At 40.6% G+C, this 24,624-nt stretch overlaps 1 protein-coding gene across 3 annotated transcripts in view; it reads left to right on the top strand.

Moving 5' to 3' along the window:
* The window catches only part of MCTP1 (multiple C2 and transmembrane domain containing 1), a 311,022-nt gene that overhangs the window by 132,010 nt on the left and 154,388 nt on the right, over positions 1–24,624 (top strand). For all 3 annotated transcript variants that reach the window (XM_075411266.1, XM_075411268.1, XM_075411267.1), the window contains exons 3-5: positions 18,291–18,433; positions 21,228–21,307; positions 21,870–21,978. In XM_075411266.1, coding sequence (XP_075267381.1) covers positions 18,291–18,433; positions 21,228–21,307; positions 21,870–21,978 — 332 coding nt within the window. The remainder of the gene's footprint in view (positions 1–18,290; positions 18,434–21,227; positions 21,308–21,869; positions 21,979–24,624) is intronic.

The following is a 24,624-nucleotide window of genomic DNA, read 5'->3' as shown; positions in this document are numbered from 1 at the left end:
AAGTTGGGAAATAAGTATCACAGGTTAATCCCAAGGACTTTGTGTCATCTCAGAAAACAGGCTAGATACATGATGAATTTGATCCCTTCTGGCTTTCAATTTAAAGAAATTTTTTTTTTTTTTACAAAATGCACAAAGATTGACCTGACGTTGCAACATAGCACAAAGAAAATACTGTTTTGAACATGAGTGAAACGTTCACTGGCTTTTTCATGATGATCAGAAGTAGTGTATTTTCTGTGTGAAATCTTACGGGAAGAGTTCCTGAAAACAGACATTTGTTGTTGTCTAAGGCCTTGACCTCTAAATGGATGATATCGCCGGATCTCTGTGTCTCTCTCTGCAGGAGACAGTTCAGTAATGCTTCCTAAGACTAGAGAATCCGTCTTCGTAGGGACAGCCGAGGGGCTGATCCGTAAGTAGCTGACTCTGGCGCTGGAACCTGCACCCAAAGAGGGCAGGGCATAAGCCAGAAATAGCTTGCAATTAGTGCCCTCGTGCAGTGCAAAGCCTGCATTTCAATTTGATAAATTCACCATTTCCGACATGAAGTACTTATATCAGTAAGAAACTAGCTGCTTAAATTGAGAATAATTTAAGATAACAGAGATAACTGTCAAAATCAGGAGAATCTGAAGAACTGTGATAGTGCAAGAGCATACACGTAGACTTCACATTTTGTCTGGTGAGTAACTCTCTGCACACCTGCATTCTCAGGATCCAGAACAAAAGTAAGCGCCGATGGGATAACAACTAAAGTGAGATGATTAAGTAGCAACCCTGTAAGAGACTCCTAATTTTGTGCAGTGACACAATATTGAAAGCAAACCATTGTACGAGGCAATACATTTAAACTTCTCAAAAAGACTTTTCATCCAAGCCTAACTGCAGAGCATGTTATTTATGTTTGAACCATGGTCCTCACTGCTGTTGGGTACTGAAATTCAGTCCTTAAGTTGGCTGAAATACAGTGTTCTACAGTGTAGCTTTGGAGACTGAGAAACTCTTCATCCTTATGGTTCAGGTAGACCAGGATTACGAAATAAATTTTGCTTATTGTGAAATATTGCGAAGTCTGCCACACAGTTGAGGATGAGTCACAGAGTCACAGAATGGTAGGAGTTGGCAGGGACCTCTGTGGGTCACCCAGCCCAACCCCCTGCCGAAGCAGGGTCACCTACAGCAGGCTGCACAGCACCGTGTCCAGGCGGGTCTGGAATATCTCCAGAGAAGGAGACTCCACAGCCTCCCTGGGCAGCCTGGGCCAGGGCTCCGTCACCCTCAGAGGGAAGAAGTTCTTCCTCGGGTTCAGCTGGAGCTTCCTTTGCTTCAGTTTGTGCCCGTTGCCCCTTGTCCTGTCCCTGGGCACCACTGCAAAGAGAAATGATAGGAACACGCCCCTGTTCTGTTTGCTGGAGAGGTGAGGGTAGAGGGTTAGTGGCATAAATGAACAGTGTAGTGCTCACACCGTCTTCCATATGTGGCAAATAGTCACAAGGCAATAACCAAAGAGAAATGCTGTTCATGCTGTAACAGGTAGTCAGGTGCCTAATTATTTTTAAAAGAACTTTTGGATAAGTATTTTCGTGCCACTGATTGTGAACATTCATCAAGTAGCTCTTTACAATGAGGGTGGTGAGACACTGGAACGGGTTGCCCAGAGAGGTAGTGGAGGCCCCATCCCTGGAAACATTCAAGACCAGGTTGGACAGGGCTCTGAGCAACCTGATCTAGTTAGGTGTCCCTGCTCACTGGGGGGGGGTGGGACTAGATGACCTTTGGAGGTCTCTTCCGACCCAAAACTTTCTATGATTCTGTGATTCTATGATTCTATTAATTAGATATGGAATTTGAATGCTGTTTAGTACAAAGGAAATCAGATATCATTAGTTTTTGGATGCAAATCAAAGGGTTTCTATTTAGTTTAAATTAGAATGGGTGAGAATGTTAGCTTACGTGAAGGTGTTTCAGAAGGGTTATATTAAGTTTTATCTGGGTCAGAAATACACTTAATAATTTTTAAGAACTCCTGGGGACGTGAATATCTGCAAGAACTAATTTTATATGCTCTGTTTCCTTATTACAGAGATAGTGAGGATAAGATGCTGAAACAAGAAATGGCAGCTTGGCATGCTTGTTACTCTGGAATTCATGTAAATATATGTAGATAAGTGTGCCAGCATTCATAGCATGTAAAAACATTTACAGGGTGTTTTATTTAAAGGCTCGTTAGGTAGACAGTGCTTTTCATCTGTTTTTGGGTAGAGATGTCTAAAATTCGGGAAGAGACTGCTGGAGTTTTGTCTCTTCTGTCTGCAGAAAGTGATGAGCTTTGGTTAAAGAGAATTGTGACTCTGGATTTGATTGTAATTGCTGGCAGGTAGAGGTCGGCGTTGCCCAGTGGAAAATGTAGACTGGGAAAGGTTTCTTTTCGGCTCTGCCTGAGCCCTGCTGCCGCTGTTCCGCTCTCTGCAGCGGTGCTGCGGTTCCTCTGCCCCTCGCAGCCTGTCCTCCTGCTGCTTGGCAACTCCCAAGGCCTTTGGCGATGTTTTCTCCTCGCTGAAAGGCATCCAGATCTCACATAGGGTCCTGGTGGCAGTGACTTCTACCCAGTGGTGATGGGGAGCTGTTCTCCTGCGACATAGGAAAGTGAGGAGAAAAGAGCAGAGGGGAGCAGCGAGAAATGTGATTGTGCACTCTCCTTGTGCTGCAGTGGCTTTGTCCATATCAGGAGGTCCCTTTGCAGAAGGTGCCAAAGTCAACTGGAGAATGGGCTCAGTCTGTTGCTTCGGTTCCTCTTGCTCCCAGCCTGTCATGGTGCTTGGTCACACTGCCAGGTCCCTCACTGCGCCTGCACCTCTCCGCCCAGTAAACACCTGACATTAGGTCTGCGTGCAGCGTTTTTCATCTAATGTGGCTTTCTGTTTCTGTCATAGCCAGGAATTCTTATGTGCTCTGGAAAGTCCTCACCTGTTGGTGGTACCCTGCTGTCTCCTTGGAAACCTCAGAGGGAACATCTTCTCCCCTTTGCATGGGAAGCTGGAAAGGAGTCAGTCCATCATTTGCACCCTACTGATCTCTTGTTCTCCCTTGTATTTCAGTAAGCACCCAACCAGTAGTGTTTCTTTTAACATACTGGGGCCCTTGGTTTTTCTTGTCATTTCGCCATCCCAAGAGGAAGGAAACACCTAAGCACTGTGTGAAATTGAAAATAACTCCCGAAACACATGAAGTATGTTTAGAGAGGAGACGTTGTTTTATTCTGTGCAGGGTGCAAGGTTGAGATTTCCACAAATGATGCACACCTCTTGGGATTCATCGCTGGATATTTATACACAAAAGCTGCAAAAAGCTCCACCTAACCAATACAATTATTCTACCTATCTAATGCATATTCATTACATTGCTCAAGTAGGATCATCTGTGCTTGTGCGGGAATTGTGCTGAGCTAGCAAAGTCAACTACAGCTGTGCGGGGTTCCCAGAGGGTCTGTGGTGTTTGTTTGGGGAGCAGGACACTACTCATTTGGTCCTTATATGGTTATGTGTCATCTGAGGACACCAGAGTTCCTGTTTTCTAGCCAACTCCTTGTTTCACAGTCTCACAGGAGATGCATGTCCTTGGCTGAGCAAGCTGGCTCACCATGAGATTTTACTTAGCTGGATGCTGGCTGCTGTTCGAATACTTTTTCATGAGTTAGTAACTATCCTTGAATTATAACCTTATTCTTGAAGCTGTTAGTTTGCGTTATTAAAATATATCTAAATGTACATCACCAAGGTAACATGAGGAAACTGCATGGCAGCCTTCTAAGAGAGCGGCTGAGTGCCCTTTCCTAAGCCTTTAAGGGGGATTCTGTTCCCATAGGAAGATGGACTGTCTGAAGAAAACTGTGGGTTTAGTAAATAATTTGAGAACACAGCAGCCATTCCTTGGCATTTTACAATGAAAATTTCTACAAGAATTCCAAAATAAACTTGGTCTTGATACCTCTGCAGACAGCCACAGTTGCTGCGAATTTCCCCATGGCAAGGTCTGGCAGAATCTGCCAGCGAGTGCTGGCTCCATGCCACCCTCCGCAGAAACTGCCAAGCGCAGGCGTTTTCAAACACCAGCTTCCTCACAGCCCTACTGTTAAGCATCCAAATAAAAGATAGGTTTTTTGGAGCTGCAGAGTAGTTTCAGACAGAATCTACACCTGTGGGTCGCAGCCTGTTTGATTTAGTGGAAAGTTTTAATGAAAAAACTCCAGCGACAGTAATTCCCCAAATGGAGATATATTTACGAGAATTATGGAGCATATGCAGGAGTGTGCATTGAGATGACTGAGTGGATATTGAAAAAGTGCAATTATGAAATGCAGAAATAACTTTCTGGCTTTTTCAAACATTTTTTGATTAGTTGCTTTTAGGCACTCAGAATTGAAGCTGTTGATTTGCAGTACGCTGGGGAAATTTGTATGCAGCAAAGGTGGCACTTCTATTGAGATGGGCTAAATAGGTTTATTGTGGGTTCAGAAATCAGGAGCCATATTAAAGAGCAGGCTTCATGAGTGTTTTAAGTACACTCTAGATTTGGCAGTTACTTAATTTGTTTCTGATCTGTTGAAGTTGATAGTAGAATCTCTGTCAGTTTGAGAGGACCAGAGTTTCCTCTCCTGTAACAGCTGTGTGTGTAACATAGTATGCAGAATATATTAGAAACCTATAAAAATAAAATATAAAGAGAACAATAAAATAGTCCGTACATTCTCAGGGGAAATGTTGTCAATAGGTTTCTCGGGCTAGAAAAGGCCGTTTGAGGGGTGGAGTTTTACAATGAAAAATAGAAACGAAATAAACTCTCCAGTAAGCACTAAAAAATAGCTGTTCAGAGGTGATCTTTGGGGCATTTTTGTGTGTGTGTGTTTTGGTTACAAGTCAATTTAGAAGAATAAGAGGGAATTCTAATGAAACTTGAAAGACTCATACAAAGTGTAGCAGAAACCGACAGTAAGAAATGACGCACCTAGGTACAGTGGTATACCTTGAGATGATGGAACACTGGTGAGGCCCTGGCACGGGTTGCCCAGAGCGGTGGTTGATGCCCCATCCCTGGAACCATCCCAGACCAGGCTGGACGGGGCTGTGAGCACCCTGATCCAGATGAAGATGTCCCTGCTCGCTGCAGGGGGTTGGGCTAGGTGGCCTCCGAAGGTCCCTTCCCACCCAAACCATTCTACGGTTGTATGATATAACAACTTCAAGTGTAGTATAACTTGAAATTTAAAGGAGTATAGCTCTCTGAAAATGTTTTCTCCAGTATGAAGTCTGGGATTTTTTTCCTCCTGTTTTAAGGCATCGTTGGTTTTGTGTGCCCATTCAACTGATCTCATGATGCAGTATGAGAAAGTAAAATTGATGTTAAAATTTGTTTGTAAAACTTTTCTGTCAATGTACCATTAGATAACACTGCTGCAATCGCATTGTTGTCACTCTTCTTAATTACAGGTACAGAGTGGTTTTGGATTAGCACATCAATACAGAGAAATTGTTAAGAGCAGTTTTTAGAAGAGAGTCATTCTTGGCTTAGCTGATTACTTGACAGATACTGTTGTAATTAAAGGCAAAAATGGGAATTTTCAGAATTACATATTGCTGAAGGGTGAATGAGGAAGAAGTCCTTCTCTCCCATCACCTAACCGTGTATTCTTTCTGGTCCTTTTCCTACTTATGCTCCTGTTTTAATGCTGTAAGACTATCTAAAGCAGTATTTTGAAGTATAATATGTGTAATTTCCCTGGAGATCCAGTGAGCCATACAAAGTAAAGATCTTGTAATATCTCCATCTGTCACCTAGTTACATTTTTTATGTTCCAGACTTTTATGAACAGCATTTCTAATTGCAAAATGTTCCTTCTCTGTTCTTTATTTTCAAGAAGACTTTTTTAAAGTAAAAGAATGCGGTCCATTAATCCCAGCTTCTGCAGTCTTTTTGGACTGATTTCTCTGTTGATATCCTTGCAAAATGTTTAGGAGATAAAACAAAGCAAAGTAATGAGCAGAGAAGTTATTTTTCATTGTTATGAAAATCAGTTTGACTGGGAGTATTATCTTCATATCAGGAGTAAGAAATCAGCTGATTTTCAATCGGAATACGGTATCTTGACTTCTGATGATGTTTGCCTTCCATACGGATTTCTAGCTGACTGACTGCAGTCATATCCTCGGTCGCTCTCAGTTTAATAAGAAATGCAAAGTTTTACCAATGGGAGGGTTTAATGGTTCTACTTTAAATACTCCTTTTCTGATTGCTGTAGGTCGCTGATACTGTCATTTTCTGATCATACAGAGTTTGGTGAACAAATGTTGCCATGCAAGTTAAGCTATAATGCAAAAGACAGCAGTCATGGGAGATGAACCTTCTGGCTAAAAACAGTAAAAGTCTGTTGTTCGACTTGGCAGAAAACTGAGAGGAGTGGAAACCTTGCATTCCTGAGGCTGTTTCTCTCTCTGCTGTGCCATCTTCTGTGAGGTCTTGTGACTGTAAAAAATCAGGGCTGGTTATTCTCTGTCTATTAATGATTTCAGCATTGACTGTGCTCGGAATTTGACTTCAACCCAGGAAAACCAGACTGCTATGTTTCTCTATGATGCGGCCCTAACTGGACTGCACAGAAGCTCAGATCTGTGAAAAGGACTTGCTGTGTTTTTTTCTGAAAAGATGAAAAGCTCCTGGTAGGCTTATATTTTTATTTATGTGTTGCTGTGTCCCAAACAGGAAAGTGAATCATGGACACAATCCATGCCCAAGTGATGTTGATCTGGACATGTAGACATGCGCAGAAGACAGATATGGACAGATGAGGGAGAGTAAGGAACTTCATTTCATCCACAGAAAAGCCCCAGTTTTCATAGCAGTAGTGCAATGTGGAGTGTTTGGTGTGAGCTACGTGGCGTGAGATTGAGAAGGAAGGCAGAGCTGGGCTGAAATGAGGGCCATCTATTATAGGTAAGCACAAATTCCTGTTGGAGGCCAAAAAAGTTCCCTACTTGGGCATTAGGAGCAGCAGAAGACACTTAAAGCACAGAAGGTGAGGTTTCCTATTGTGTTACCATTACTGCAGTCCCTGAGGGCTCATCAAAGTCCAAGTCACATTAATTGCCGGGTCATTGATCAATACACTTTGTCCAAAGCACGCGTGACATGGCATTGTACGTGTTCAGGTTCTTCCTTGTAAATTGTCATAGTCTAGAGGCAGCAGCTGGAACTTTGTTCTCCCAAACTAGAAAACTGTAGTTGTCATCCCATTTTTATTTGTTCTGAAAAGCGTAAATATAATCAAAATTTGTTTGCAGTGAGGCTAACAGAAGGCTGTAGTAACAACACTAAGAATCTTTTTTTTTTTACTATAGCTTTTTAGTCTTTGTTTTTTTTCCATCACTTAGAAATGGCTACTTCTGGTTTAAGATCAGAACTGAGGATAAAAGATGTTTCTTCTTTTTCTCTTCCATGATAAGTGCCCCAGGGAATTGCTTATTGAGCAAATATTTTTATTGAATAGCAAATCTCAAATGATTTCCCTTTCTTTCAGTTTCTTTGCCATTACGCTTATTCTTCAGGTGTTGTAGGAATGTGTTTATCATTCTCTTTAGTTTCACATGACAATGTAGTATGTAGTTAAATGGATTTTTCCTTTGCTAGACATGTGGAGCATAGTTCTGACATTGCAGATTACAAAGCGAGTGTGTTTACCGCTGGTATTTGTAGAGGCTAAGCTTTCATTCCTTTTTAATAGCTTTTCTTCTCTAAGAAGATATGACTATTCGTAAAAGGGAAAAAAGCATGTGTGTTCCTGGGAACGTTGTCTGGATCGTTGTATGAATGTTGGTTATCACTGAGTAGATCTTCCAAAGTTGTAAAGGTCTCACTGAAGCTTAGACTCCTCTTATTCCTCTAGCTAGAAAGTAATGGAGGTAGAGCAGGAAGACTTTGACAGCGCCTTACTAAAATAAGGTAGAAAAAGAGAGTTTGGTGACTTTGTCAAGTCACCTGCGGAGCCCCTGCTCTGCCGTGGCAAATGCAGATACCTGTGTGAAGAACTGAGCGTTTCCCGAGCAGACTACTGCAGTGGGAATTTATGCCAGGAATAAAAAGAGAGATTCCTCCAGTCAGGTGACCTTCTGGCCAGGGACAATGATGTACGTGTCGGTGGTCTCTGCTACTCCTTTAGCCCAATCCCTGTGAAGCCTTTTATTGGAAATTCGGGTAAATTGACAGAAGACTCGTAGCAGCGGCTTGGCTTGGGACTTCCAGGCGTTGTCCTGTGAGGATTCAGATGGAGGAATCTGGTCTGTAAAGTCATTGGAAGGCGTTGAACACCTCTGTGTCTGAGCATTAAAAATGAACAGAAAGTCCTGCTTTGTTAGCATAATTCTACTATGTCCATTTTTTTCAGATGACTATATACAGAAAAGGAAATATCAACATTAAGGTTTTCTAGCTAGTATGTTATATTATTATTTTAAAGCAAGATTCACATAGTATGTATCTGTGAATGTGTCTTCATAGTGTAGGTTTTCCTGAAATTAACTGGGATTGCATATGCAGTGAGCGTCAATTTCAACCAAGGTATTAAATATATATCATACCTTTTTTGGTTGTGCCAAACATATGGGGGCTGCGTGCTGCAAAGTCTTCTATTTTTCTATTTACCTAGCATTTTTTTAATATTTTAAGATTCAACTTTTGTTTCAGTTTGCCTTTAATGTGTCGTGAATCATTAAACCTGGGGAATGGAGAAAGACTTGCACATCTTGCTGGAGAGAAAGACCATTGACTGCATTGTTGCACTGACAAGGGCAACTCACGTGTTTGTCAACTGCAAGTATAGATCAAAAAGATTATTTCTGTAAAACTGGAAAGTAAAATGTATAAAACCAACGGTGAGCTCTGCTTTTTAGACAAAGCAAATCATAGCCCTCTGTCTTTGTCCCAGAAGGGGTGAAACCTCTGATGGGTTTTGGAAAAGCTGGCTGTCTTGAAAAACAAATGGTCATGCTTTAAACAATTTCAGGAAGATTATAGTTTCAGTCCCAAGGTTTTAGGAGCAGAGCAAACAGTCTTTCCTTTGATTAAGGGATGTAATTCTGTTTATATTAAAGTATATTAACTAGAAGAGTAATTTGAGCTTCCAAGAAAATATATCTGTAGCATGCTTAAATCCTGTTTAAACGAATCTGACTTCAGCCGTATCTAAAATGAGATAGAAATAGTTTCTTAAAATTAGGCTGACAATTGCACATTTGCTTTTTGTCTATTCTATCCTGTGCCAGGATGTTTTCTTCATTCTTTCTATTTCGCAGGCATAATTACTGTTTGCTTAGATGAGTATTTACTGAAGTAAGTAAAGATGCTTATCATGGGCTACATTGAAATACAGTGCTGAAGTTGCCTCTTTTGTGGCAGGAGTGAGCCTTCAAAACAAAAAAAGCTGTGATTGTTATAATCAGTATTTTTTTTAATGGGCACGAAATAATTAAACTTTTGTATTGCTGTTGACTTTTGAGTAGTAGAACTCTGCATCCTGTAGCATCCTTGTGCGTGCTGTGAGTTTGTAACTGGCATCTTCGTTCTTGGGATATTAGTTTTTCTGAAGTGCTCTATATCATTTAAACTAATTAGTGTCCTTTTTAGGTGAGTTGGGTGGATAAATCTTTGCTAGGTGGATAGAAGGACAGAAAGTAGGATTATTTATAGAAAAGTTGTAGTTTTGACTGTTGTAGTGTTGAGTTGCGGTGTGTAGGGGCTTGCTGAAGGCCAATGAGAAAATAGGCTTGGCAGCTCTTGTACAAGATAGTTACTGTTTCTATTTGTCAAATTAATATAAAATAATTTGTGGTAGGTAATTCTCTACTTCTCAGAATAAACACCTAGACAGAGCATACGTGCTCTTCTATGTTTCTTTTTATGAGGCACTTCATATTGCAGTATGGAAGTAAAAAATATGTAAAAGGCTATGAACTGATACCTGTTTTGCTTGACACACTTGGCTGACACACACTTGAGAACTCTACCCCTACTTTTTCTTCTACCTTGATTGTAACAAAGAGAATAACTAGAGACTGAGAAATTTTATTAAGAGAGAAGTGGGTGTGGATGGAGTCAGAGAGAAGGGGAGAGAGCTGAGTGTCAGTGAAAGAGTTCTTCGTGCAATGAATCCACAACAAATGTTTGTATTAATAATTAAGCCTCTCAGGAATAATGACATCAAAGTTATTGTGCATCTCTGCATATCTCTAGTGGTATTCTTTCTTTTCAAATAATTGTAGATCAAATGAAGCAATTCCAAGATAGAAAGTAAAGAGGAGGAACAATACAAAGCTGTGACAGAGGTTTACAGTTCTAAGCATAAATCAATTATGAACATGTTTTTACCTTATTTTTGGTTCTAGAAATGTGTATGTTGCCCGATCACTTGCAGTGATGAAAAAATCTCTCCCTCCCTATTTATGGGGTGTTTACTACTTTTTATGTTGTGCTTACTCCTGCAGTATTCCTCCCATGTCCTATACGGCAGCAAACCCTATTTAATCACTGTGATTTCCAGTTTAGTACTGTTTGGAACTGCTATATGTTCAAACCACTAGGCTGAAATTGGTCTAAGTGTGTTATTTATTGTGTATGTGTGGTGAATCCAAAGGAGACTCGTGATTCACATTAGGAACTGGACAGGGAGGCAACCTTTGTAACGTTACTGCTGAGGCTTAGTAATTCTGTAGGTGAAAGAAAAAAAAGATCTTGGATCCAAGCGGTCCGCTTTGCAGCAGTGATAACTACCTGCAGGGGAGACCTGAACGAGTTGATTTATTTGCTTTTTTCGCTATGACTAAAGCCACAGGGAGAGAAGAAGAGAGCTTCTCTGATTTGCTGTTTTCCTTTCTGAAATCTTTTTCTCAACAGTATGAAAATCAGGTGTTCCCCAGGGCAAAGTTATTTTTTTAACTTTAAAAAAAATTAGAACTAGAATTTGAATTGCACAGTGATGAGCATCTGAACTGTGCGAAAGCTTTTACAGCCCAGTCACTCGTGTTTTTCAGAGTGGGCTTGCACATGGCTTTCTGTTGTATTTCAAAAGTTAAATAGTGAGTGAATAGCAGCACTGAAAAAAGGAATGCATTTAACTGTACTATAGTTAAACGTTCGAATTAAATCAATTAATTAGCTTGTGTAATAAATGTACTTGCTAACTCAACATTTTTCTAAAGTGTAATTTCTTTCCTCTTGTTATGTGAAGTATAAAAACATCTCTACCTGAAGCGACAGCTGAAAGATGCTGGGTTTTAGTATTGTTCATCTGTATTAGATCATTTTTTCTATAGCCTGTATCCTCTCTTTTTATCATAAGGGTTTAAAATTTGCCTTTAGGATTTCAGCCTCTGGTTACCATATGCTGTAGGTGGATCTTCAGCTAAGGTTTTTTAGACGTGCTGGAGTTTGATTTCATTCAGACAGAGTCAAGTGAAAAAATATTGTCGAGGAATATGGAGACTTTTGCTTGATCCTTTCTGTCTCATTAGCAGCAGTTACAGGGGAGCAGTCTCAAGCTCATTGCTCAGTCTCAAGGTTATATTAACCTCTCTGTTCACTGTTGAATTTTGTTCAGTTAGCAGTTTATCACATTATATTGAATAGGATATCATTAAGGAAAAAAGTTTGTTCAACAAGCGGCCTCATAACGTTGAAAAGCCTGTTATGAAGCCTCAGGAACCGGTGAAGTAAATGTATACAATTTATTGAGAATGCATGTTCTTTCTATCCAGTACAACTTTGATTATTATTCTGGCCAAATTTACTTTTGCTGTATTTCCACTCTATTACACTGCTCTGGTTCCTTCTGAAAAGCAGTTTAGTATTCCTTTGAACAAACAACTTGGAATATTTCTCCAGCAAAATATTTTTTAATCTTCTTACGTGTCTGCCTACGAGATCTGATCTGTGTCCTACACTTGCAAAGCAAAATCCATTTTAGGAGGTTTTTGCCCAGAGAGGGAAGAGCGTTGAACTGCAGGGCTGGAGGAGTGCTTGCTTCGCTGGGTCGGGTCACAGCGGCTGCGATGGTGGGTGGTTTCTCTCCTGGACTTAAGCAGTAGCTTCACGTGTCTGTTAGGCTGATGTTTCCTGGGAAAAAAGAGGCTGCCACCCTGTGCAAAGAGTCCTCACTGCCTTTACACAGGCAACGGTGGTGCTTCTGCAATGAGCAGTGTCTCACGATTTCGGTTTTTTGAGAGAAGGCTTTGAGCTCATGGGTGAAGGCTCGTGATGATGTTCTTAACTGCTACAGAGAAGATGAATGTTTGTGCAGTTAGACCTTAGTGTGTCAGGTTCATTTGAATTGTTTGGCAAGAAGGAAACCCATGAAAAGTCTAAGATCTGAATAACAAGAATCCATGACAGGTATCGGGTTCTTGCAGTCTCGGTCTGAGGAGTCTTCGGGGTTTGTTTTTGGTTTTGTGTAATGAACTTGTAACCACTCTTAATGGTAAGATCCCAAGTAAACTGAATTTATTTTTGTCTTTAAAAGAGCAAAAATACGTTAATTGAATTGTTGATGTTCATTAAAATTACATATTAGTACACTATTACATAACATATTTAAATAATATATTAACATATGCTTGATGTGTTACCAGTAGAGTAATAAGAATGCACAATTACTATATTAAAATTACATAATATGTGTGAAAAATGTAGTTATTATAATATAAATTGAAACTGGGACCCTGTGACATAGAGCAGTGCTGGAGGTGGCTTGATACAGTTTGGCAGAATTGAGAGAGGACCAGGTTTTGGTCTCTGTTCTGCTTCTCCTTTTGCCCTCTTGTTAAGTGAAGGTATTACTGAATGATTTCATGGCTGATTAGAGTGATTTTTTTTAATCTTGTATTTCTTTGTACATATACTTTTAAATATTTAATGGTCTCTCTTGGAGGAATGGAAGAAGTCTGTGAAGGGTGTGAAGCTTTCAACTAGGAGAGCCTAATGAGTGGTAAACTTTAAAGCAGAGATGAGTTGAAGCAAGCTTCTTAGTGGGTCTCAGCATTCATAGCACAGAGATGTAAACAAAATTTTGCAATGTATTGTAAGTGGAACTAACATTTGACCTGCCCTACTAGTGAATTTACACATAAAAATGAATTAATTTTAAATTATTTGACACCTGGACCCTAAACTGTTCTTTGGGTACATAGCTCAACAGTGTTTTACATCGATTTCAGATTTCAAAAGAGTTTTTTGAGATTTGTGAAGTCTGCACAGTAAAAGATAGTGCTTAAAGCCCAGCTGTCTGCACTTCGGGGCAACAGTGGGAGAAATGTGGCTTGTGGAAGGGTTATGGCTTGTGTTATTTGTTGGTGTTTTGGTGTCCGTGTTCAAAATATTCTTCAAATTTCACAGAATTAACTCAGATGTGTGATCTGTGCCTTAAAAAGCATCACCACTACTTGAATAAGCAAAGAACAAGTTCATTGGGCTAGTCTGAACATTTTTATACCACCGAAACTCTGCGCAGTAGTTACAGACAGGAATGACCGTAACGCTGCCACACGTGGGATCAGAGTTTTCCACCGTCACAGCTTCTCTAAAGGGATGTGTATTTTTAGGTAAAGAGTACTGACATCTTGTGGCTGCATGAAATCGTGCAAAGAGCTCTGGTCGTACCAGCCTTCATATTTGGAAAAGCATGTTGCAATTTTAATAAAGGCTAATGACTCTGTTTCCCAGTGGATGTAAACACAAGCGTCTAGAATGTGCAGTTCTCATGAAAATTGTTAAAGGTTAAAAAAAAAGTCGGTCTTACAATTTTGCTGTTGCTCATGAAGATGCAGTTATTATTTGTGCTGGACTTGTTTTTTATTTTAAGATAGTTTTGGATCAGTTAGAGTCAAATATTATTACGGCTCAGAAGCAGCTGAGAGAGAAGTAGAAATATGAATCCCATCCAATATTTTTCATTGAAAGTGGAAAGTGTCCCTGCCAATGGCAGGGGGGTTGGAAGTTGGTCGTCTGTAAAGTCCCTTCCAACCCAAACCATTTCGTGATTCTATGAAAATTAATTTCACTTAAATAACAATGAAATCTGTCAAACTGGCAATTTAGGGAAGGTATTAGTTTGGATTTTCTATCCAGCTTTTTTTCTTTTGCTAAAGACTTAATTGTATTTTTTGTGATCCAGACATGCAGGAAAATGTGAGTAGTCTTTTGAACTCCTCCACGGAGGCAGCTGTTTCATGAGGACCATTGCAGGCATGACTTCTGTTTCTCGTGGCTGTGCCCCGCAGCACATCCAGCCTCAAAACCAGTGCCTTTCTCAGCTGGACCAGTTCCCAGATCTGTTTGCTGGCCGGTTCCTGCAGAGTTGTGGTGCTGGCCCCAGGGAGTGGACAGCGGAGGGGCAGGAGCCACAGCTGCGGGTTCTCGGTCCGGTGTCAGTGTTCGTCAAGGGGCAGCCTCGAGCTGCTCAGCCGCTGGTCTCTGGTGGGGCTGCTGCGTGCCGGTGGAAGGGGCGTTTGGCCTCTTCTGCCTCTCACCTTGCCCCGGGTTCACTCTCTTTCCCACATGTCAGCTCCAGTCAACGCACAGGGAGTTGAGGCCAGGAAATGGCATCGCAGTGTGGTAACGGTGAGGTCGCAAATCTCGGTGTGAAACCTTGTCACAGGGGGAAGTGAGTTTATTTTAAACGAGAACTGACTCTGGTAATGTGCTTTCACACTCTCACACCAACATGCTCTCATTCACAAGCACGGGGGTGTGGTCTGGGTCATGCACGATGGGGTGGGGAAGGATGCCAGCCAACAGGTCCTCCTCATGTCGCCGGTGCTTCTGCTAGTCGCATGACCGTGTCTTCTGTGCTGGTCTTGGATGTGCCAGTTTGTGCATTCTGGTAGCTGGCAGTGGATTATCTCAGTCTTGTCACGCCTCTGTGTGCACCATCAGGTTCTTACTTGCTGTCCTTTGTCTCCCCACATGGATGTCATGAGGAGAGGACATAGATGTGCTCCTGGATGGCTGCCCCCAACTTATGCCACCCCAAGAGTCCTCCTTCCACCAGTTGTTCCTTCTTAACAGGGCAAGGGGAAATGGCCTCAAGTTGATAGGACAAGGAGCAATGGCTTTAAACTAAGGGAGGGCAGATTTAGACTGGATATAAGGGAGAAACTTTTTAGAATGAGGGTGGTGAAACCCTGGCCCAGGCTGCCCAGGGAGGTGGGAGATGCCCCCCATCCCTGGAACCATTCCAGGCCAGGTTGGACGGGGCTCTGAGCACCCTGATCCAGGTGAAGATGTCCCTGCTCACTGCAGGGGGGTTGGGCTAGATGGCCTCTGAAGGTCCTTTGTGATTCCAAGTTGCATCAGGGGAGGTTTAGATTGGATATTATGAAAAATGTCTTCACTGAAAGAGTTGCAAAGCATCGGAACAGGCTGCCCAGGGAGGTGGTTGAATCACCATCCCTGGAAGTATTTAAAAGCTGTGTAGATGCAGAGCTGGGGATATGGTTTAGTGGTGGAATTGGCAGTGTTAGGTTAACGATTGGACTTGATGATCTGACAGTCTCCTCCAACCTAAATGATCCCAGGAAAGGTGATGGAGCAGCTTATCCTGGAGGCCATCATGAAGCAAGTGGAAGAAAAGAAGGTTATCAGGAGTAGTCAGCATGGATTCACCAAGGGGAAATCATGCCTGACCAATCTGATAGCTTTCTACGATGACATGACTGGCTGGGTAGACGAAGGGAGAGCCGTGGATGTTGTCTGCCTTGACTTCAGCAAGGCTTTCGACACTGTCTCCCATAATATCCTCCTAGGGAAGCTCAGGAAGTATGGGCTGGATGAGTGGTCGGTGAAGTGGATAGAGAACTGGCTGAATGGCAGAACTCAGAGGGTTGTCATCAGCGGCGCTGAGTCTAGTTGGAGGCTGGTAAGTAGTGGTGTCCCCCAGGGGTCAGTACTGGGCCCAGTCTTGTTCAGTGTATTCATCAACGACCTGGATGAAGAGTTAGAATGTACCCTCAGCAAGTTTGCTGACGACACCAAACTGGGAGGTGTGGTAGATACACCGGAAGGCTGTGCTGCCATTCAGCGAGACCTGGATAGGCTGGAAAGCTGGGCAGAGAGGAACCTGATGAGGTTCAAGAAGGGCAAGTGCAGGGTCCTGCACCTGGGGAGGAACAACCCCATGCACCAGTACAGGCTTAGGGTGGACCTGCTGGAGAGCAGCTCTGCGGAGAGGGACCTGGGTGTCCTGGTGGACGACAGGTTAACCATGAGCCAGCAGTGTGCCCTGGCTGCCAAGAAAGCCAATGGGATCGTGGGGTGCATCAAGAAGAGTGTGGCCAGCAGGACGAGGGAGGTTCTCCTTCCCCTCTACACTGCCCTGGTGAGGCCTCATCTGGAGTACTGTGTCCGGTTCTGGGCTCCCCAGTTCAAGAAAGATGAGGAGCTACTGGAGAGAGTCCAGTGGAGGGCTACGAGGATGGTGAGGGGACTGGAGCATCTCCCCTACGAGGAGAGGTTGAGGGAACTGGGCTTGTTCAGCCTGGAGAAGAGAAGGCTGCGAGGGGACCTTATAAATGCCTACAAATATCTGAAGGGTGGGTGTCAGGAGGATGGGGCCAGACTCTTTCCAGTGGTGCCCAGCAACAGGACAAGGGGCAATGGGCACAAACTGAGGCACAGGAAGTTCCACCTGAACATGAGGAAGAACTTCTTCCCTCTGAGGGTGACGGAGCACTGGAACAGGCTGCCCAGGGAGGCTGTGGAGTCTCCTTCTCTGGAGATATTCCAGACCCGCCTGGACAAGGTCCTGTGCAGCCTGCTGTAGGTGACCCTGCTTTGGCAGGGGGGTTGGACTAGATGACCCACAGAGGTCCCTGCCAACCCCTACTATTCTGTGATTCTGTGATTCTGTGATTCCGCCACTTCCACACCCACATCCCATCCATTCTCCGTTCGTGCCGTGTTTAACATTTCTTTTTCAATTCCCTTAAGGGTTGTCTTTCTCGTCGTAGTTAATTGCTGCTTAGTTGTATCAGGGGGCTTAGATCTGTGCTCTCCTGCAGGTGGGTGACTGCTACAGGAAGTATGTTGTCCTGGTTTTAGCTGGGATAGAGTTCATTTTCCTTCCAGTAGCTGCGGTGTTTTGGATTTAGTACCAGCAGAATGTTGGTAACAGTGATGTTTTCAGTTGTTGCTATGAAATCAAGGATTTTTTCCCAGTTTCTCGTATTCTGCTGATGAATAGGGGTGCAGGAGCTGGGAGGGAGCACAGCCAGGCAGCCAGCCAAGCTGGGCAGTGGAAATATTCCATACCATGGACGGTGTGCTTCGTGTATGAATGGGGGTTGGCCAGGGAGCAGGAAGCTATTGGCTTTTTGATCTTCTGAGAGTTCAAATCCTCTTTTGTCCGGCAGTTCGAATTTTTTGGGAGTTTGGCCTTTTTTGGGAATTTTGTGAAATTTGTGAAAATGTCTGGCTGTGGATCGGTCATCAAGTGGTGAGAAAAATTGTAATGTATATAGTTTGGTTTGCATATTCATTATTCTCATTAGTAGTAGTAGTAGTTCCTTTGCTGCCGTATTAAACTGTCTTTCTTGCAACCCACAAGTTTTCGCTTTTGTCCATTTCTTGTCCCCATCCCACTGGGGGGTGAAGTGGAAGGGTGAGTGAGCAGCTCTCTGGTGATGAGTTGCCAGCTGCTGGGTGAAACTATGATACGTGAACTTTGTGGACTGGCTTTAGAGTTGATTTGCTCATCGTGAGCTTTGTGGGAAGTGTGTCTTCATGGAAGAGGGAAGCTCGGACACAATGAAGTCAATGAAGAGTTATGCTGGTGGTGTCAGTGGAGCCTGTGCCTTTCCAAAGGCAAAAGACAATTAGATTAATATTTTACAGAAATAATGTTAACTTTATAATCTAATTTTTGTGATTGCATTAAGACAAAATCCTAGTCCTAATCAGGACATAATTCTCTTAACTAATAATTACGCTGCAATAGCCAGTATTTCATGTATGACTTTAGATTGCTAACAACAGAAGGTGACACATGCACCCATTTGATGTTAACACAGTGAATTATCCGAGCAATGACACTGTGGAAAATAATAAATTGTGACAATAAAAAATTATTTTCTCAGGTGCTGTTTTCAATTTGACCATCACTACAAATTACATTTAGTTCTGTTTAAGTAATTTAGTCTGCGTTCCCTTAATGTATTAAAATGACATAATTAACAGTATATGTGTGTCTTTAACAGGAACCAGTGATCCGTACGTCAAGTTCAAACTTGGAGGAAAAGAAGTATTTAGAAGTAAAACAATACACAAGAACCTCAATCCTGTGTGGGAAGAAAAAGCTTGCATTCTTATAGATAACCCAAGAGAACCGTTGTATATAAAGGTGAGATGCTGTCTGACTTGTGTCTGTCAAATTACTAAAGAAGAGTTATTGAAAGAATTTATGTTTTGTAATTTTTGCCTACTGAAAAATTTATTGTGCAATACTGCATTACTAAAGATTACAGGTGAAAATTATTTAAATTACATCTGTGTAATGGTGATGACAAAAATTCCCAAAATAAAAGGCAAATACAGGCATTTGTGTTTATTTCCGGCCATAAATGTTTGATACTTCCTTGGTGTGATCTTAGGAGAAGGACAGAGAAAATAAACTGTGTTTCATGATGATAGCATCACTTTTATTTATGGAAATATCATTGCACAATTCTGATGCAAAGCATGATCTACTCCATTAAAAGCAATTCTTTGCTAAGGTCAGTTTGAGAATTTATCAAGACATGTGCCCAGTTCTCCTATGTTTACATTTTTTTCTATGTGTACCTGAACACAGTGGGTTCATTTATAAAGTTTTGTAGTGCTTTATGCTCTTGTTTTTTACATTGTAACTTTACTTTGTGTGTCACAGGTGAGGATGATTTTGCCATAATAGAGGCATCATTTATTCCGCAATAACAGACAGCTTAATTTTAAATCAAAGAAATGCCAACAATGCCTGGAGTAATTAGCGGAATTAGCAGCAGTGCACTAGTAGTTCTTAGCTATCCATATTGCAGTGGAAACTAAAAAAGCTGTGATTATTGCTATAAAGGCATGGAATCGCAAGGTGCGTTTCTGGACCCAAAAGTTTATGGTGATCTACATACAAAAGAGATTCTTCATTGTGTAAAACAAAGTAGAAGAAAATGAAGTTCTGAAAATGTCGGGAGAACTGTAGTCTTAGTGTTCTAATTAGAAGACACATAGGTCAAAAACACTTTGATAAAGATTGAAACTTAAGTCTTACCTAAGTAATCCTTTCAATTGATCTGAAATTATACAATGCTTCAGATCAGCACTAGTCTTAATCTCAAATACAAGACAAAAATTTTAACTGAAATATGAAATTGTAGATGTTTTTGGTAGATGAATGCCACTTAAACAGCCTTAATGTATTGATCTGTACTATGTTTCGTGTGTTCTGCTCAGATGAAGTATGTTGTTATTAGAAAAGTATAAAGTTAATTATAATTCTTAACTGGCATTTTCCTGCCCGTATGACTCATAAGCAATGAACACATTCCCAGCACTGTGAAAGACAGAAACAGATTCAAAGAGGACACTTGGAGCATAGCTACCTGTTTTGGTTTATTTATGCCCGATACCAACCCTGCAGCAGGGTCACAAGGGAATAGATGTGTGCATTTTTATTTTGTTTTCTAGCAGGAGCATGTCAAGGGGTATAGTGTCTATCCGTGTTTGTACTCTGAACACACCTTGTGAAATATTTCAGGTTTTACGGCTTATTCAGATATTCTGAGACATGATTAAACTGTACTAAGTCGGCTGAAGATATTTATTTGGCGTTTTTGTCTTGATAATTTGTGGGGGGAGAAAACATCTACTTTGCAACATAAACTGGAATTTCATCATTTGTTTTCTTTCCCCATTAGAATGAATCCTAGACAGAGACAATGTGAGGGCACACTTGGGTGGATCAGTGCATTAAAGACTTGTGCTCAAATACTTGTATTCAACCCTGCCAGTCCCACAGCAGTGCTGTAGACTTTGGACCATGGGATTTCTGTTACTACCATCCTAACCCAGTCCGTAATCAGGCATCTGTAGAAGATGAGCAGCTTTAACTGCCACCTGGGAAAGAGTTTCTGTAAAACAGTAGTTGAAGTATTTATATCAAAATTGAAGACTTTGAACCTAGGCCTGTCACTGTCAAAGTTAAGTGTTCTCATTACTAGCTGTTCACAACTCTGTCTTACTTAGAGCTTAAGGTATATTCTAGTCCTCAGAAATTCGCATGACAGTATTTTTCAAGAAAATTTAACTTACCTAGAAAGTTGATTTTGATAAATGAAATTTTACCTTTTTTTTGTAATTTTGTGTTACAACGTTTCTTTGTTACTCTCCCCCTTTTTTGTTTATTTCCCTCCAAAAGCTGTCTCCAATTCATTTATTGTTCTTCCTGCTGACTTGGGAAGGCATAATCCGTCTCAAATCATTGATACCATTCCTTGTACTGGACACAGATTCCTGTCTGGATGTCAGTAAATTTGTTCAGGTGCTTTCTCTTTCAGGTAGCAAGTTAGCAGGCAGGGTCCTCATAGTAGTGTAATAAACATCACTTTTGCCTTACACATATCCATTAATTTTTTGTCTTAGATTATAATATTTCTAAACCCTAGAAACTTGTACAACCTTCAGAACCCACAATATTATCATTCCTAATACTGATGTAAGTGCTATAGTAACCCAGTTTTCACAATTGTATCCCTCTCTCTTGCGTGTATTTTGCAAAATTCCTAAGGGTATCAATTAATGTATAGCAAATCAATGATTCTGCTTAACTTTAGTTACTCTTTTGGTCTTCCTTCCTTTAGTGCCTATGTTTATAAAAATACTTATTTTGTTTTTGTAATGTTGATGTTGTTCATATATGCGGTCCAGTAGTAGTATGCTCCCATGACTGTATGTGATGTATTCTGATTTTTACATAAGCAGTTTCAAAGTTCAGACTTTTTGTGGCTGGAAAGCTTCAGGTTGCTTCCAGATAGCCCGGGGTTAACGTTAATGAAGCTACTATAACTCTGGAAAAGGAGTTTCAAGAACCATTCATAAAGCAAGAAACTGTCAAGAAAAGATTTCCAGTACTGAAAAATGCATTTATCTCCTGTGCATCTTAGGTCTTTGACTATGACTTTGGACTTCAAGATGACTTTATTGGTTCGGCGTTTTTGGATCTCACTTCATTGGAATTGAACAGGTATGGCACAAACAAGCCTACAGAGTAATTCTTTATGGTTGTCCTTTAGTATCATGTTTGTGGAAATGCAAATAGAACATAATGCTGAAAATAATTATATAAACTGACACCACATAAAACTAGCTGAGGAAAAACACTGATGTTTAGGGAATTACTGTAATATGAATATTAATAATATATTAACTGATCATGCACAACATTTTTTACAGTGTGTACAGAGGGGTTACTTTCATAACTGCTTTAATCTTGTTTTTATGTTGTCTTCATTCACAGCATTACCACCTGCTGTTTAACGGGTTTTGTTCTGGTTTTTTATGCATTGATGTTATAGTTCAGGTTTAATTACTTCAGTACATATAAGTACTTAACATGGAGTAACAGTATTTAGCCTTTTTTTACTAGTGTTTAGACTTCAATACTTAGACGTAGAAATAGAGTAAATATCTGTCACCATTTTCAAGTAGCTTCATATAAATGCAGATGACTTTAATTCTCAGGATTTAGAAATTTCTTTATCTGAAAGCCTGAAATCAAAATAAATGCATATATTTTTGTCTCCCAGGCAAACAGAAGTTACGTTGAGTCTGAAGGATTCTCATTACCCTGACCATGATCTGGGAACTATATTGTTATCAGTTCTGTTGGCTCCTAGAGAAGAACAGCGAGAAGTGGTAATTTAAATATTTTAATATGGCATCACTCTTGTGATTCTTCCATGGTTGGATGACTTAAAACAAAAGAGTAAACTACATATTCTGAGATTAATTTGATTTTTCCAATTCTTAAAATACTGCAGAACAGTGTTTCTGGTATGGTACGGCATACTTCATTTGATCGGGATCCTCCCTGAGACAGTACTAAGGGATCCGGATGGAATACAGTTGTTCAGCAGTTTCAGATAAAGTCAGTTTCAGGTGAATGGTGCTGATTAATATGGAAAAATATCCATAATCCGTTGGTGAAGAATTTTGGACCTAGTGCTGCCATCTCTACAGAAAAATTTGAATCTTGAAAGTAAAGAAACTTTAGTATTTCTTCTTTTTGTCATCTAGTGGTGAAGTATTATTTGATATTTTTCAATATTTCATGACCAGATTTCAATTACAAAATTGTGTGGTTTTCTAGTTTTATTGTAATTCCTTCATCAATCTTAGTTTTCTGAGCTGCTTAGTTGTAAGTGTAAATAGTTTCCAGTGTTATAGATCCTGTTACTTGTGACAAATTCTGTCTCCAGTTGGATATATTTTATGAGGTTTTTGTCAGTTGACTTTTGAGTTACGCCGTAGTACTACAACTGTGGCAGAAAAGAGAAGGATGACGTCTTGCTCAGAGGTTATAAAATAATGTGGATTCGTTTGGCTTCAGAGAGGCCAAGAAAAAAGTATTAATCTGATGAAATTTTCCCTGGGTGTAGTCAACTATATGATTTTTATAAGACCTTAAATGTTTCTGTACGCTGCAGTGTGACACATCGTCTATTTGCATACCTGAGGAATACTGGAGGGTTGTAATACTGTTCTTTTTCCACCTTTCTCGTTGCTATTATTAAATACCCTAGTAAGTCAGTGATCGGAACTAGGTGCTTGCTGTTTGGTATGACAGAGATAATAGGAGGAAGAGTTGTTTTTATGCTATTATGCATTTCATTCTTAGCTTTCTGTTTAGTAAGCTAATCCTTTTAGTTTAGCTCAAATGACCTATTTTTCTTCCCATTCAAATTGTTACATGGGACTTCATTCTGAAAATGCCCAAGATTCAGCCTGAGTTTCTGATTCCTACTCTGAAGCTTTATATTTATTATTAGAAAGCAGTCTTCCCAAGATACAGATCTCAGAGTGGTTTTGCCAAAGTTGCAGTAAAAATCAGAGAATTTGTGTCACAATGAAGGGAAGATGACCTACAAAATAATACTGAATTGCTGTATATGAATGTGTTAGGAGTTTAATAATTCAAGGCACAATTATATTTTATTCAGTTACCACATGTACCAAGTTATTTATTTACTAGATTTTATTTACTCTCTAAGGAGTAGATATGTTACAGAATGTATCACTCCAATTAAACTGTTGTTTATTTTTAAAAGATCTCATAATAATGAGGATAATTTTTATTTAATTTAGTATGGTTGAGATCAATATGTTTTCAAACATTATGACAGAGGATTGAGGCTAATTCTTGTCCACTCTGGAAATGTGCACCATATAAAGCAGTAATTAAGGCAACTCCTACATTCGCAATCTGTGTAGCATGCTATATGAATGATTACTGCATCCCTTCTACTTGGATATCTCTGTATAAGTAATGATTCCAATAGTAGAGTTGAAATGCATTGACAAAAACCTGTGAGCACCTTTAAGCACACTTTAATAACTGCTGCACAGAAGACACAGAAACACCGTCTCTTCACATCATGTGTTTTTTTCCTAAGTCATTGCAAATTTTCTTAAACCTTGTTGGTTTGATATCCTTACGTAGCCTATATTACAAAAATGCATTTTCTTCTGAGTAATTTTTAATCTGTTCAGGTGGTAACTCTAAATTGCTGTCACATGTAAGTCGTGTAAAATGGTTAAATCATCAAGCTGAAGAATTAACTGCTAGTACCTAAATTTCAGGTGCTTTAATTCCATGTACGTAAAATGAGAGTGCTTATGAAGACCGTTGGGACAATAAAAAAGCAGTAGCCTCAGCGAAGAAGTGTTAGCTTTCTCATGTAGCCATAGGGGCAGGAATGTGTCAAGTGCTGCGTTTTGGGGAAGCCCTGTAGTGACACATCAGACGCAGCCCTGCTGAACGAGACTTGCTGTTTGTGGTGTGTCGTTCCGTGATCTTCCGATGCGGGTTAGACTTTCCAAGCGGGTCCCTTCGCTGCCTGAGCTGGTGTGGAGGTCACGTGCTGATGAGCAGATAAAGGGAAAAATCTTTGGACGATGCATTGTGTAGCTAGAGGACAGGTCTTACAGCGAAGCATTTTACTGGCATATCAAAATAATGTAGCTGTGTATTACAGGAAGGTGTATCCTGTCACACGGCGTAAGAAATAATGACGCTGCTGGAGAAGATACTCCAGGTGCAAGTTTGAAGTTAAATGCTACAAAACTGCAGGCATTGTGCTATGTTGCTCTCAGTCTGTGAGAGAGGTATTATCACAAATGATGTGAAAAATGAGCAATCAGTTTGAAAGAGTAATAGTTTATTTTGTTTTGGGTCGAGCTTTCTTTTGTGAAGCTTTGAGGTGTGCAAAGAGATGAGAGAGCAATTTGTTACACGCAGGAGCATTCTCTTCCTTATCTTTCCAAAAGAAATTCTGATGAAAT

Source organism: Opisthocomus hoazin, chromosome Z, assembly GCF_030867145.1.
Source record: "Opisthocomus hoazin isolate bOpiHoa1 chromosome Z, bOpiHoa1.hap1, whole genome shotgun sequence".
NCBI classification, from domain to species: Eukaryota; Metazoa; Chordata; class Aves; order Opisthocomiformes; family Opisthocomidae; genus Opisthocomus; species Opisthocomus hoazin.
This window is presented reverse-complemented; position numbering and strand designations above follow the sequence as displayed.